At 39.2% G+C, this 16,240-nt stretch overlaps 2 protein-coding genes across 2 annotated transcripts in view; one reads left to right on the top strand and one right to left on the bottom strand.

Annotated features, from left to right (window-relative positions):
- frem1b (Fras1 related extracellular matrix 1b) overlaps positions 1–3,144 on the top strand; it is a 53,295-nt gene extending 50,151 nt beyond the window's left edge. The window contains exons 32-36 of the mRNA XM_079266913.1: positions 107–151; positions 222–383; positions 572–690; positions 1,238–1,323; positions 1,968–3,144. Coding sequence (XP_079123039.1) covers positions 107–151; positions 222–383; positions 572–690; positions 1,238–1,323; positions 1,968–2,161 — 606 coding nt within the window. The 3' untranslated portion in view covers positions 2,162–3,144. The remainder of the gene's footprint in view (positions 1–106; positions 152–221; positions 384–571; positions 691–1,237; positions 1,324–1,967) is intronic.
- Positions 3,145–8,174: 5,030 nt separating this feature from the next.
- LOC306776009 (sterile alpha motif domain-containing protein 9-like) lies at positions 8,175–15,356 on the bottom strand (the record flags this gene model as incomplete). The annotated part of the gene is given in 6 exon segments (XM_079266600.1): positions 8,175–8,528; positions 8,531–9,178; positions 9,182–9,517; positions 9,521–10,863; positions 11,528–11,798; positions 15,321–15,356. Coding segments are annotated over 6 exon segments (2,988 nt in total).
- Between the last annotated feature and the right edge of the window lie 884 nt (positions 15,357–16,240).

The raw sequence follows: 16,240 nt of genomic DNA, 5'->3' as shown, positions 1-16,240 counted from the left end.
ATTGTATCGTGGGACAGCAGTGCATGCTGAATTGTTTAAATATGCTTACATTTATACATTTTCTGCACGAAGCTGACATTTGAATGTTTTGACTGCCGATGATCAGGTCCATCAGTCCGGAGAGAGGAGGTCTGAGGAGAAGGTCTGGACGGTAAGACTCGCTCGTTTGTCTGCAGATTGATGAAAACACACAGCGTTAACATCCGACTGGTTCTCCTCAGTTCCACAGTCTGACTCCTCTCCGGGTGGAGGAGCTGAAGCCGGGTGACGCCGGGTGGAGCTGGTCGCCTCGCAGTCGGTTCCCGCAGGACCTCCCAGTCGGAGAGCCTCCTCAGATGGATCATCCGGAACCCAGACACCAACCGGAGCTACGCCAGCGCAAGGTTCCTTGTGAAGCATAAATGCCAAAGACAGCTGCTCAAAATCGACATACATCTCCAACAGTTTATACTACATTTACAATGATGCTTCAACACATGTTTTTTCCCTCCTGTATGAGTTGTATAAGCCAGGCTGACTTGTAAACAATCAGAGTCAATGTTAAAATGTTGTGATCATTCTCTTTTTCCAGACGGGGAAGGCGATCAGCAGCTCCTGTCCTGACGGTTGGACTCACTACAGGAGACGCTGCTACATCATCAGCTCGTCCGTGGCCAGCTGGGCCAGCGCCGAGAGGAGCTGCTCTGTGCTGTAAATAACACAAATGTTTTATTCATTTTCTAACCTCAAAGGATAACTATTTTTTTAACTGTAGCTTGGGTCTCATCGCCGGAGTCCTCTCCATCATTTCTATTTGTTACGATAAAATAAAACAACATTTTAGATGAGAAAATGACGGACTTAGTTCATATTACTTATGAACAGTAAATTGGATTGTCCTTTTAACCATAAGAGAAGTTTATTTCTAAAAATATGGCGTGATCTTAAGAGATGATAGTGTGCAGGATTCTGAGGTTCAACACAAACTTTCCGCTCTCACTGTGTTTTTCTGCTGAGCAGGTCGTTTTCAGTGGCTTTTACAGCTTTTTCTCTGAGAAACAATGCTGTGAAAGCGGTGAGAGTCAACCACAACAAGTCGTGAGCCTAGAAGAGCTAAACAGCTGGAAACGGTTTCATCTGTTGTAATGCTTCTTGTAAATTTAAGCCCAAACCTGAGTGAAGGTGCCTGCACATGCATCAAGTTTAAGTTGTATCATCACAGCTGTATGTGTGTCTGACCCTTCACATTGTGTGGCAGGTTTAACAGCAGCCTGACCAGCGTGCGGTCCAGAAGAGACATGGCCTGGCTGTGGAAGTTCGCAGGGAGGAAGCCATTTTGGATCGGTGAGTGGCTGCTTTCATCACAACACGCTGAAAGCTTGATTTACAGGTCCAACTGTCAGATTCATTTTAAAACAATGGGCCTCTGCAAGAACCGCTTGTATGAACAGATTCGTTCTTAAAGGTACACTGCGTAGCATTGTTGGTCGCTGCTTCTAAAAAAACAGACGGCAACATCTGGTTGTGCAGAGTGAAGGCGATGATGAAGTGTATTAAAACCTGCATTCTCTCTACTGACCATCAGGGTCACTCCTCTGGTTGTATAGAAGTCTATGAGAAAATGACTCTCCTTCTCTCTTGATTTATTACCTCAGTAAACATTGTAAAGATGAGTTTATGTCTAGTTTAAGTCTTCTTCAATACAGCATGATGTTCATTTAGTAAATGATGGTCCATTTAGAGTCAAATAGACCATAAATACACGTATACGGTGTCTGTACATCACTCCTCTGTTCATTGGTTGCAAAACGGCTGTAATCCAAGATGGCGATGGTGAAATCGCCGAACTCGAGGCTTCATAACGTCAGTCCTCAATCCACAATCCAAACCTCAGACGTAACCGTAAAACAGATTTAGGATGAGAACATTATAGTGTTGCATGTCTGAATCCTGATGAGTAATTGTTGCTTACTCTGCATGTTTCTCAGGTCTGTCTGGAGGTTCGGGTCGCTGGATGTGGGCTGACGGTCGGACGCTGTCCTTCTCCAGACTGAGGGGGTCCGACTCCGGTGCCGGCTCCGACTGTGTGCTGGTTGAAAACCCCAGAAACTGGATCTCTACAGGCTGCTCCCCCGAAACTCAACACACATTCATCTGTTCATCGACAGCTCACACTCACTGAGAGACATATTTACCGCGACCGTCATAACAACCTCTGTGAACATGTTAAAGTCATATTTAATGATGCTGCTCTGTACATTAGTTTTAATATTTTTTTCATAATAAAGATCGCTGCACGAACAGATGTATGTATTGTAGATTCAGATCAGCAGTTTGATCTGTTTCAAACACTTTACTCAAGTACTGGACTAAAGTATACATTTAAGGGTACTAGTACTTTACTTGAGTATTTTCTTTTCATACCACTTTTCATTACTTCTCTTCCACTACATCTAGGGAACTATTGTACTTTTTTCTTCACTACATTCATTCGACAGCTTTAATTACTTTACAAACTAAGATTTCGCGCACACAAAACAAGACTTTACCAGTTTACACAAGTACAGCTGGAACATTTAGTCGATTAATCAATTAGACGATTGCCATGAAATTAAATGTGATTTTTCATGCATTTCATGGTTCAAGCTACTATTGATAAAATGCTAGGCAATCTTATTTCTTCTAAGGTGTAATATTTTACACCTTCTACTGTTTCGCAGTTAGTATGGATAAAATATACTTTATATGCTTTATAGCAGCTTAATAGTTTTAGCTTTAATAGTTACTCAGGCAATACTCATATGAGACGGTAGGGCGAGGGAGAAACAGTGGAAGATTACTGGCTTAACTGCGTCACAAGGGCAGTGCCGCCATCTTAGGGTAGGCCCAACAGCCTCGGGCTGTATTAAACCAGTCCCCCCCCCCCCCCGCAGTCGACAACATTTCATAACACACTGACAGATGACTACGCCTTCTGGGACGGGCCAGTGTGGACGGATTTGTCCAGGCTCCTACCAGGTGGCTTACTTGTACAAACAAGCTCCGCCTGCTTCTTTGATTTTGACCAATGGGCTTCCATAAGAGGGACCTATATGAATTACTGCGCTGCTGTGTTCAAGCGTTGTTCTTATGGCAGATCTCGATTGAGAGTGAAGCTATTAGAAACCCATGCATGTTGAATTGCTGGGCTGCATAACTCTGTTGATAATAAACCTATTGCTTTTGATATAACTAAACGCCTCTTGAGAGCTTTCGTTGTCCTCTTAAATCCGCTCTGAGTGTGGGAGATAAGTTTTTCTCACAACACTACGAATTTTAAGATTTGTGTTTTTTCCCTTCAATAATGTTAATAATCGCAATGTATTAGTAATAATGTTGAGGTCTGGACTGTCGGTTGGACTAAACAAACATTGGGAAGGTGTCACTTTGGGCTCTGGGTAACTGTGACGACATTCCTCACTATTCTAACAAACCACACAATCGATTAACGGAGGAAATAATCAGCAGATTCATCCATCATGAAAATAATCAACAGTTAATAATCACAATCAGCTCCACCTTAAACATCTACCATAGTAAAATCCTACTTCCACAAGAATGAGTGAGTAATATATAAGCTGATGATAATAAGATTTAATAGTATAATAGTCACAGGGGGCATTTCTCGGGAATGAGTACTTTTTCGCCTTATGGTGTTAGAACTTTAACTTAAGATAAGGATCTGAGTACTTCCTCCACCACTGCTTTCAATCTAGCTTTTAGCATAAAAAAGATGTAACTCCGCCTATATTCTCAACTAGATTGCCTTTTTTTCTTGTATAATGATAAATGCCACCAGTCTTTAGAGAATAAACTAGATTACTGGTAATTATTTCATTGTTTTATTGACCTGTTGGTTCTTAAGTGGTTTGTTTTTCACGATAATGTACATTTGAAAATATGCTTTGAGGAAAGTTTTTTAATCTGAATTAATCTTGTTTCTCTCCTCCACAGGATTTGTCAATGTCACCATTTATAGAATAATCTGTGGAGTTTCAGTCTGCAGTATATTTGTTTCTAGTTTTCCTTCACTTGTGACTTAATTTACTTTCTAAAAGTCTTTTAGACGAGCCAGAGACATAGATACGAGCTGAGAAGGTTGAGTTTGAATGGAAAGTCTATCGTATGTACTAGGTGCATCAGATGAATTTACATCTTTATGAAACCAGCCTGAATGTCGTGTGAAACAATCAGCAGAGGGCAGCACAGACACTCTGATTCCAGTAAGTCCAGACCCAATACCAACACAAACTACATTTTAATTGTGCAACAAAATTATAAACATAAATGATCATGATTTTACCTCTAGGCTCAAGAGCTGGTTCATTTTTTGTGATTGGCTAAAAGAAGAAACCACTTTCATCCTGGTGATTTTATTTTTTTATTTTTATGAAGCTTACGTTTTTATTAAAAAGCTACTTCAGTGCTACAAAGTCTCCACCATTAACAAACATGTTTTTGATTTATTCTACCTCCACCTACGCTCCACCCGCAAACATACGTCTTTATGTTTTCGAACAGAAATGGGGTTTATATGATATGCAAGTTGGCACTAATGAGTTACCAAACAAACATCAGTTTTTCACAGTCAGCATGATCTTTGTTGACGCTTGGCGTTGTGTACCTGGAATACTGGGTGTCTGTATGTCTATGTCCTTCGCATATGTTAAAGACCGCTCATCTGATCTACTTAACACTTGGCAGGTGTATTAATGGAGACCCAAGAGACTGCAGTTGGTGCAATTTGGACACGAGACTTGTTCGATATTAATACATTTAGAATAATCAAGCCCCCCAAAGGCCCCTGCGGACTGGGGCTTCAGGGCTCTGCAGGGTTCCCTTCCTGGATGCTGTATAAATCATTGCAAACACTCTTCTTTACTTCCCTGGAGTCAACCTGAGCAGCAACTAGAGTCAACTAGAAGCAGCATCGAACCAGAGCGTGGTTGCAGCCTATGCAGCTTTAATGGATGAAATAGAATAGAATTATACAATATTTGCCATCCAGCAGAACTGAGACAGTTCTGCTGGATTTTCTCCTTGTCTCGTCCGTGGATTCACTGTGTTCCTCTAAGTTCATATTTCTGATTTAAGTGTTCATTAAATTCCCACTTCACTCTACTTCTGGTCTGGTCTGCGTTTGAGTCCTCCATCATGCCCCGTGACAGAGTCGCTTGTCAAAGCCAAGATGGTAGCTATTTGGTGAGTACAAAGTTACAATTACCGATTTGAAAAAATGACAAACGCGATAAACTTGATCCCACCTGCAGCAGAGAAAAGATTACTCAAAGTATTTATCTTAGATCCAGTAAGAGGTAAGCATTTGGTTGGTGTTATAATAAATATAGAGACGATTTCATATTTTTTCCAAGGCCTGAAATCTGTAATATTTATTTCAGGACACTGAACAGCTGTAGACACAGATACACAGGTTGACACATTTAAGCTGCTGTAAAGTGTCACTCATTTCATACTACACATGTATACAGGGTGAAGGTTACAATGATTAACAACAATTAAGACAATACTGTAAATAATATATTTTTTTTTATTGCATAGTTTAGGATTATACATGCATATCAGTGGCATGTCCAGACTCTTGACAGTAGTGGCTGAAGTTGGGCACTGACTCGAGCAGTAATGTGGCATGAAGTACATTTATGCTCACACACACACACACACACATGTCAAACAACATTAATTTACCATTTATAATTGGAATACTCATATCTACAATAATTACTCACATTACAGTATCTTACAGCAACAACATACACATGAATGTCCCGCCTCTGAATGGGCAAACAGCAAATCATAGTTTAGTATTATGGGTTGTGTGGTCACACCCCGGATACATTTACAGTTCACAAACCATTTCTGGCAAAATCCTGTCCTTACAGAAAACCACCAACAATCACATTTGTCACACAAGATTAATTTCACGTTAACTTGTTCAATAATGTCTATAAAGGTGTTATAAGGTACAGTCAAACAAAAACTACAGAATGATTGAGGGCTAGATCAATGGTTCTCAGCTGGGATTTGGGAGCTCCAGGGTTCTCTATTTCTTTGAGAAAATGAGCAAGAGCTTATTTTCACTGTTTTGTGCTTGTGTTGCACTTGTTTGTACAAAAATAAGCTCCGCTTACATTTAGCAAATGAGTCGCATCTGCAAGAGACATAAAAAAACTCTTCAGAAAGTGGATGATAAATCTAAATAAAAGATAAGATGCATAAAAATAATATAATAACTAACCGTACATATGCAGCTATATTGAGCTACAGGATACTTAACCCTATCTGTCTGATTATAAAACGCTCATGTGCTTTTATGAGGTATGTTTCAAAGTCCATCACAGTGACTCACTGGCTGTCATACCTGTTTCTCAAAATCTACAGTTCATGCGTCAGCTGTTTGTACAAAAACAAGCTCAGCTTAACTTCTGTATTATGATATTTGCACTTTCAAATAAACGAATAGGAGATAGTGTGGTAAATATGCCACATCTGCAACAGACAACAAAACATATACTCCTCAGAAGATGGATAATACATGTTAATAAAAGATTAGATTTCATAAAAAGAATATAAAAAAGAACAGCATGCAGCTATATTGAGCTATAGGATTGTTATTTAACCCTGCAATCTGTCTCATTATAAAATGCTCATGTGTTTTTATGAGGTGTGTCTAAAAGTCCATCACAGTGAGTCACTGGCTGCCACACATATTTCTCAAAATGTAGAGTTCATGCGTTAGTGCTTGTGTTGCATTTGTTTGTACAAAAATTAACTACGCTTATTATATTTGCACTTGCAGATAAATGAAGAGGAGATTGTTTGGCAAATGTGTCACATCCGCAAGAGACAACGATATCTAATCAACAAAAACTCCTCGGAAAGTGGATAACAAAAGTTAATAAGAGATTAAATGTCATGTTTGAAATTTTGATGAAGTCCGAGGAGATGTAAAGGAATCTTCTTACTGTCATTCAATAAGTGAGCTTAAAGATCGGACAAAGATGTGAACTTTTTTCACATCAGTACCCCTTCTGTTCCGCAGAAGGAGTACAGATTTAGGGAGGTGAAGGCTGAGGAGAAGAGACGGATTCAGTTCCATTCACAGGGACTTTGATCAGTTCACAGATTTTTTTCTCACTGTACAGTTAGTTCATGTCTTTGCGCTTCCGATACAGTTGTTTGAACAATCAGCCACCCTAGTTTTCATACTGGATATCATATGCCAGGGGTCCATTAATAGCAAAACCAAGGTAGAAAGTAACCTTTTCTGTGCTCGCACCACTTCTTATACCAGCAATGGAAGCTGGACGCACAGGGATTTTCACTTTGCCATACTTGGCAAACACCTCTCCTTGTTCAGTGGTTCCACTGACTCGGTGAAGCCGGTTGATAATTGCTTCTTTTTTAAATATATCTTCATTCCGCCAAAGTTGATTCAAGTTGTCACGGCTCATCTCTTTAAAATTCTCATCTAGTTGGCATTTAGAAACAAGCCTCTTGAGTCCTTCTTTTTTCCCCAGGTAGAGGTGGGCAATGGTGTTTCTTATTCGAAATGATAAAATCAGGCGTTTAGATTTTCGAATTGCTCTCACATATGTTACAATTTCTGTGTTTTCCTGCCCAGGACTTGGCCAGAATAACAGCAGAGCCAGGTAGTATGGATCTGGGAAGGGATACTGAAGTCCTACTTCTTGAAGAGTTTTCAAAAGTAGATCAGAGAGGTAGCGGTGACTCTTTACAAGTTTAGATTTTCGTTTCAAAAGGTAAAGAACTATGTTTGACAAAATGTAATTGATTGTTTCCTTGGTCTTTTGTTTTTGGTTGATAAATTGTTGTTGTTGCAAAAATGCATAGCATTCTGTGATCCTCTCAATCTTTTCGGCAGGATTGTCCAAATGCTGAAGAATTCCTGCAAATGTATCTGCATGTTTCTTTTCAAGAAACAATCTTCGTTTTTCAATATCGATTTCCAAATCGAGATGATTGCATTGTCGTTCTTTTTTGATTTCTTCTGATGTGATGCAAAAAAGAGCTACATACTTTTGAAAAAGTACGGTGACATTCTGATGATTCTTCGAATCAAATTCGGATTTGTTTGCTTTTATATTTGTGAAGTAAAAGACCAGAAGTTCAAAAAATTATTTTACTTCTGATTTCAAACTCTGGAGAAACTGCTCGTGTTCTTTGATGATCTCCACGTATCTGTTGTTGATGTCATTGTCCTCCTTATGCACACTGGTGATTGGGATTGTTTTTTTCAGAAAACTCTGCAAGTATCTCTTGTTCATTCGGTCACTTTCCCCAAAGAACGGCAATCTGCTCATTATCTCAAACACCAGGAAGGCAATTTCCAGCACGCCCACATAGCCAGAAACATTATATGACTTTCTGGGATAGTCTTCTGACTCATCATCTGACTCATCATCAGCAACTTCTGTCTCTGTTTCGTCCTCTTCATTTGCCAGCTCTTGAGCCCTTCTAAATGCTAAACGATAGCATTATTTGCAATTTGAATGTTAGTGTTTAAGTCTTCTGGATTGCGGGATGTCACCTGCTTTTCTCTGCAGTTGTACGATTTTAAATTGCTTTTGTGAATCTGCCCAATTGTGTCAAGTGTGTAGGGGTTTTCGTTTATGTTTTTTGCCTTTTCAGCCCATTGCAGAGCCTCTGGGAAGTCACTCTCCTTGAGGTACAAATATCTTGCCAGTGCCTGAGGAATAGATGCACTTGTCACCAACCTGGACGATGCTTTCACACAGATTTCTTGGACAGTTTTTCTGCCTTGATCTTTGTGGATTTTGCCTATGAGAGGAGAAAATGGTTCTCGCTCATCTCCATCTTTCTTGCGCTGCCTTTCAATCAACATTTGTTGAATTGAGCGCATGAATCTCTGTTTGACAACTCTGAAACTGAAGAACAGATCACAGTGAAGCATCTCCATAGTGATATCCCTTACTCTTAAAACGTAGCTTCTCTCCAACTCTTCCAGACACGCAGATGCTATGGAGTGATGAAGGATTCGGATTCCTTTGTATTCTCCCAAGTCTTCAACTGTGTCAATGATGAGAAAGTTTGAATAGGGCTCCATTCTGCCCATTACGCTGTCTCCACTCCAATGTATCATTTTCATCTCCAAAAAATCCTAACAGAGGGAGAGAGAGATTTCAGATTCTGCCACATAGGTGTTGAGTAACGCTAGGAAGGCAAACAGCTTGGCCTTCTTTGAGCTGTAATCAAAATTCTCCAACATGTTACGAGCAAGATCCTTGATGTACATTTCATCAAAATTGCTCTTCAAGATCATGAAGCTGTAAAAGTTTTCAGGTTTTTCATGAGTTTCTTGAAGCTCTTTGAGTTTCTTTTCAAACTCCTTCTGTTCTTCTTGTGTCAATGAAGCAGTTATGTATTGACTGTGTCCTGTGTTGGCCTGTTTGTATTGCTCCTTTGGGCTATGGGAACGAACACAGTTAAGGATGATGACTTAGCAGTTTGGTGATTCATCCACACTAATGTTTAAGCCATACTCTACTGCTTTACATATGCAGTTCACTAGTTCGTGAGGATTCTCTGTTTCTTTTGAATCATCGACTAACAGCAAAACTGGAAATGGTTTCTCACTTTCAAGTTTAATGAGCGTACTGACTTGCTTGGCAACTTCTTTCTTTGGCAGTGTGTTGTCTTTCAGCACAGCACACCTGAACTCTTGACGGAGATCCCACATCACATGCATTGCTAGAGTGGTACCTCCACAGCCTGGATGGTGAAACAGATTGAGTAGAGCACACATGTTTTTGGAATCCTTCATCTGAGACTTAATCATCTTCTTCACATTTTCATACTTGTCCCGTTTAACAAACGGCTTCTCTTTGTCGTTGTCACAGAAGTAGAAGTTCCACCATTTGACTTTGTCTCCTTTGAAGAATTCCTTCTCAACTCTGATTCTGTTTTCATCAAACTCTGAAGTGTTTTCATCAATTGTTTTTTCACACTGATTCAGACACAAAATATCCAGAGCTGTCAATAAGTCTTCATCCTTCTGCTTTAGAACACAACTAGAACCAGAAGAGGGAAGCAACCTTTCAGATGACTGATTGAATGGTCCCAGTGCCATTACGGTTCCATTGACCTCGCTGAGGGTCAGCTCATATATAGATCGTTGGTCGATGTCAGAGTCACACTTTTCTCGTACAAGCTCGCGCCACTTTTCATAAATGCCCTGAGATTCACAAATATTGATGATGCTTTCCTGTTTTGTTTGGTTTATGAAAGACTTGTAGATGTCAAATATTGGGTCTTTCTCAGTGTGCACAGGTGAAAGTAAGAGGAAAATGATGAGACTTCCTCCGCGTAGAAGAACTTCAGGGTTGGAAATGAATGAAACCAATTGCTCTACATCTTTGCAAGATTTCCTCAGCCAGTTCTTATAGTCTAACTCCTTGTTTGAGTCACCGTCAAGGTCATGTCTGCCATTGCAGAAGACCCAGCTGGTCTGTTTGCAGAGGTTAAGATTCTTTATCACTGAGTCAGTTTGTCCTTGATACTGTGAGGGTGTATGCAGATTGGCCACCCTTGACTCTCTGTAGGAATGACACAGTCCACCCGGAGCAACAGAGTTGGGGTCAAAGTCCAACACACAAAAGAGTTTCAGCTTACTCAAAAACTGAAAATACTGCACTTGTTCTGGACTGCTCTTGTTGACAACAACGATAAACTGGTTATAGTTGTCCAGTGAGTTCCCACCACAAGTTAACAAATTCTTAAGTGTGTCACCCTGGTTAGCTTCTTTCTTCAAAATGTCTTTTAGAAAACTCTTCTGTTCCAATAGACCTGTATCAAAAGTAAAGTAAATACATTTTTGAGTAAAAGAAGACACTCACAAAACATTTTAGGTGAAGGCTGGTTTTGAAAATGTCACCAAATCCAATGAAAAAAGTAAAACCACTGTCTGAGGCTATTAGCGTCAACCCTATTAAGACGTAAAACTGTAAAATCACTTCAGAGATGTATATAGTTTAATTTTTTTTTAAAGTTTTCGTAATTTCCTCAAACTCAATATAGGTCAATATATTTTTTTATCAAACAAACAGAAATAGTGCATTTGGTGCTCTAGTGAGTATTTGTGGCTGCAGGACGGTGTGTGTATGGAGTGAGTCAAAATAAGCTACAGTGTTTGTTCATGGTGATAAAGGAACATAGTCACCCAGATCACATTGCAACCATAGGACAACAATAGAGCTCTGTGGCACAGAGGATGAAGATCAGGCTTTGATTACACAAGTAAATATTGTTTGTAGGATCAGTTCATTGTTTCAGTGGTTTTGGTCATTGTTGACAGTAAGACTTAATTAAATGTGTCAGTTAGTATGTGTCAACAAGCTAGTATAGAAAACATTCCGAAAGAATGCAGACTATCAGCAGAATACAAAAACAATGTATTTTCAAATGAATGCAACTTCCCAGATTGAATAAATATTTGCATTGGTTGTCTTACCCGTGTTCTTTTCCAGCTGATGAGCAAGTTCCCGTTGATTGATTTTTTTCAGAATGTCTTTTGTGACCTGTAAAACCTCCTTGCTTCCATAGTGGTCAGTCATTAACGTAGTGGTGTCTATGGTGTCCTTGCCCTCCAGTTTACCTCGAGGAATAGGTTCATGCTCAGATTCAGTGTATGTTTCTAAGTGAAACTTAAAGTCTTTTAGGTCAGTTTCATAGAGGTTAGCTAGGATTTTCTGGATCTCCACAGTGATCTGTATGTCTGTGGTCTGCAGGAAGAAACAAGCAAATATTTAGTGTAAAAACTTTACAAAGTAATCACTGTCCATACTTGATCAAAATCCTGAACGTTTGATGTCTTTGTGTGCACTAACAAAATATTTGTGTTGTATATCAAAAGGCTCTATACATTCTGGATATAATAATTCATATATTACAAAACAGAGATTTTACCACAATAGCTCCTTTTCTCCTGGCCCCTAAGTCATGTGGCTTTGGCTGCTTACAGTTTTTCTCGATTGCTAAGACACATTTCTTGAAACGGTCACCCATTCTCTCAAAACTGTAAACACAAAACCTCATCTTCAAGCACTATTTACAAAACCTCTGAATCCTCTTGCAAAATGAAACTTTCGCCTCAAAACAGTTTTACCTGTGCTCAAAATCAAACACTGCTCTCAAATCACAAACAAAGTGATCAAAATAATATACACTATCAAGCAGTCAGTAAACAATACACCAATAAACAGAAAACACATTGTTCAAAACATATAGTTCTCAGGGAGAAGTAGATTTTTAATCTCAAAACTAATTTCATATGAACGAAAACATGTTCTATTACAGTCGCTCAAAATTGATCAGAAATGACTACTGTGCTTTGCTCTTTGCAATTTCTTTTGTTCTTCCTCCTCCTTGTACCCCTATTTGTTACAGTACTGTACCCTGCATCTCACAAACGTGTCCTTTGTCTCTGTGATACTGTAATTCTTGTTCTTTGTTGATATGAACCTGCAACCAGTCAACATCTATTGAGCAGTCAGTACTGTTACTGTAACAAATAGAAAGCACCATGTTCAAGGCCATACAATTTGTTTGTTGTACATTATACAGCCTACAATGCACTGTAGGCCTACTACAGCATACAATACTACAGTAAAAGGGACAAAAATCAAAGGAGTCAACATGTCATCAATGTGCTTCTTCTTGTCTTTGGGCTGGGTCAGGCCAGAGCACTTCGTCGACATCACCTTCAACCACCTGTTTGCTCTCTCAACAGGCTTATATTGGTTGTGTCACATCATTTGATACAAGTGAAATCCATTTTGAGTGATTGTGTTTAATCAATGACATGTGCTCTCTATTTGTATTTGATTGTTGCCACTTGTGTTTACCAGTATGGATGACATGTGCATGAGAGTGCAGAATGTGTTTTGAGACTGAGAATGTGTTTAGAGTTTTGCTGAAAAGTCTAAGTGAGATCTGCAAATTGTGTTTTACCATGTGACACAGTTTAAGGTATTGACAACAGACTGCACAATTAGCTAAATGAGTTCAGGCAACTGAGAACTTTGTTCAGCCAATGGGTTTTAGTGTTTTAGCAATTGAGAAAAACTGTAATGCTTTTTTCAACATATAATACTTAAGTCATCGAAAATAATGTCAAATGAAAAATTAAGCCTAATTTCAAGTATGTTGAAAAAAACAAAATCGCAAAAAGCATTATTACGTCTGTCAAAAAAAGATCCAGAGCATAGTATGTTGAAAAAAGGCATTAGTACTGTTTGAATGGTCTTTCATGCTTTTAGCTTGCAAGCCCTCTTCACAAATTGTTATTTTTTGTTCAGTAGAGAACAGAATGCTGTACAATGATTCAACCTGACCGACAACTGGTTCCCACAAGATCCCTCTTAGCAACAGTTGAATAAGAACAGAATAATTCACCAGTCATTGATTAAATAAACTGGAAGCGTAGCATCAAAATGTGTTCAGATTTAAGTAGGAACAGCTTCCTGTTTCAGTGTCAAACAAATCACAGTTTAAACATCTGCATTGTAACCGCAGAGGGGACACAATAAAAACAAACTAACTTGTCCTCTCCATGTCAGACGGTACAGAGTCGGGATTTATGGCACATCAAGTACTTCCAGGCTGCATGGGGATAAGGAAAAAGAATCAAGAACCCTAAAATGCGACCCATACATTTTGTGGTATTTCTTTTTTATTTTTAATAGATCCAAAATGAGACAGTCAACAACCGAGCCACCATTTGAGCTTGAAACGCGGACCAAAGAGATTATCCACCACCAGTGGATGAGATCAGACTTGTGCAGAGTTTATTGAAGAGGACCTGTCAGGACAATTTCTAGTTGCTTACGTTGTTCTAGAATACTCCAGGTAAACTTGGAACAATCTGAAGTCTTCTTATTTCCCACTAAGACATTACACTGACTCACAGTTTAAGGGTATGAACCCATTCCTTGGAGGAGACTGGAAGATACGGACACCGTGGATATTGCTACATTAGTGACAGACTACTATGGACAACGCAAGATTTTATGTGTGACATTGAATTTTTTCCAAAAAAGCATGAACTTGTTTCCTAACTGGAATGAAACTGAATGAAGTCTGATTCACATTTGCCTGCCATACCTTTATTGAAGGATTTATAGTCTAACGGTTTGTTCAATACTCGATTCATCAATTTACGAATGTAATTGTTACAGTTCAAGTGAAGCCCCATCACAGAGTCAGATTCATCATCTTGTTCCAGATGTAAACACAAGAGGGAAACAAATTTAATCTGCCATCATGCATGACAGCTGGACAAGAGCCTCACAAGTACTTTGACTGATTTTCAATGAAAATGCAAGAGATCATTGACTTCCAACTCATTTGATGTTCTCAGGCACTAGAAACTCCCAGAAGTCTGTCCCACTGCTGTCCTTGAGGTGGCAGTATTGCACCATTTTGCTCGTTGTTGACTGAAAGAGGAGGAAGTCCAACGGTCAAAATTGAAATTAAGATGCACTCATTTTACCCACAATACACACCTATGATTAATTAAATAAAAATGTATTTCCTAATCATTTGAATTTCATGTTTTCTGCAAATCACTTTAAACATGAACACAACCACAAACCATCAGCTGTGCACTAGGGATCAGACTGGTTAACACTTAAAAGATGGTTGATAATGGGGAAACTTCTTTTAAACACGTTTGACAATATAGCCAACAGCAGGCAGGTAACGTTAAGCTGACATTCTCCCTCCAGCCAGCTGTAATGTGGCAAAATGAAGTCCTTATTTCGCATCACTAGAGAAAAAAAACTATTAGAGAGAATAAAAACACAATTCCCTATAAATAGAGGGTTAGAAAGATTGCTCAATATTTAATTGTTATTAATTTAATTAATTTGCACGATTGCTAAAATCCATGTTAATGTGCAATTATAACCCCTCTCAATCAGTTTTAGTCATATGCCCTCTCACGTACTCTTGCTCTGTGCACTGGCAGACTGCTGCACACTGTAGTTCAACAAGTATTGAGCACAGAACAGATTTGTTTTTACCTCAAACTAAATATCTTGTTTTGCTTGCACAGATACTTATCTTCAAAATATAATTGATGCGTTTCTGTGCTCCAAATGTCCCATTGGTCGTCAGGCACAAATATAAGCACATGTCTTGTGTTTTCTCCAATAGAAATGAAAGGTGACATTTGACATGTAATTGTGGTCGTAATTCTGCTATTTTTGTTAGGACTGCGATGGCCCTCCGAACATGTCCCTCACCTCCGTGGGGATCCCGACAGTGATTGCTGAAGACATTGGGGCTTTTCCTCACTCACTGAACCTGAAGTCTACAGCAACTACAATAGTTTAGAAAGAACAATACTGATAGATTGATGACGATGGCCATGTTCCCACTCCTCAATTTGGAGTACTCTGTAGCGCAGGTTTTTCTCACAACTATTCAAATTACATGTTGGGCTCCAGACGGGAGAATAATAGAAATTCTACCCTGTCAATTTAAATAAATAAATATCACTGCGAACAGTTAGAGAGAGAACTAACCCGACTAGCCTGCTAACCCGGCTACAAAATGCAACTTAAGCAAAACCAATTAATGCGTTTTATTGAAGTCAAGTGTATTTTACGCACACATCACGAATCAAAACGGATAGTTTATTTTCAAATACACAATTAAACACAAAAAAGTTCATGAAATCAAATAAACCACATGTCCGAGTCCAGATATAGAAATCAAATTACTTCCTCTCAGAAAGCTCCGTGTATCCAGCCGGTTCATGGATCCTGGCTGCTCCGATTTAGTTTCGTCTTCGTCAACATTTCGTCAACCGAATCATACTTTCGGTAACTCCATTAAAAACTCTGACCCCTCTCTTTGTTCTCCTCCATGCAGCTTTGGTGAGTTGATTGGTTTTCCCCCAGCTCACAGGTGTGTCTCATTTATAGCCTCTCTTCTCTCCCTGTCAGGTTGGAAAAGGGCTATTCTGTGTATTTCTATTCTGCTACAACTCTCAACAACTGAAGAACGCTTTTTAGTTTATACAGTGCTTCTCTCACTCAGCTATAAATGCATAAAACCAAAAATACAAATCACTCCATAATCTTCTGAGGAATGGCACGTGACACGTTGGGTGAACCGTTACCAGAACTCTTTGCTAATATTGGGAAATAGCCAAATTTAC

The sequence above is a fragment of the Melanostigma gelatinosum genome, assembly GCF_949748355.1.
Source record: "Melanostigma gelatinosum genome assembly, chromosome: 4".
NCBI lineage: Eukaryota > Metazoa > Chordata > Actinopteri > Perciformes > Zoarcidae > Melanostigma > Melanostigma gelatinosum.
This window is presented reverse-complemented; position numbering and strand designations above follow the sequence as displayed.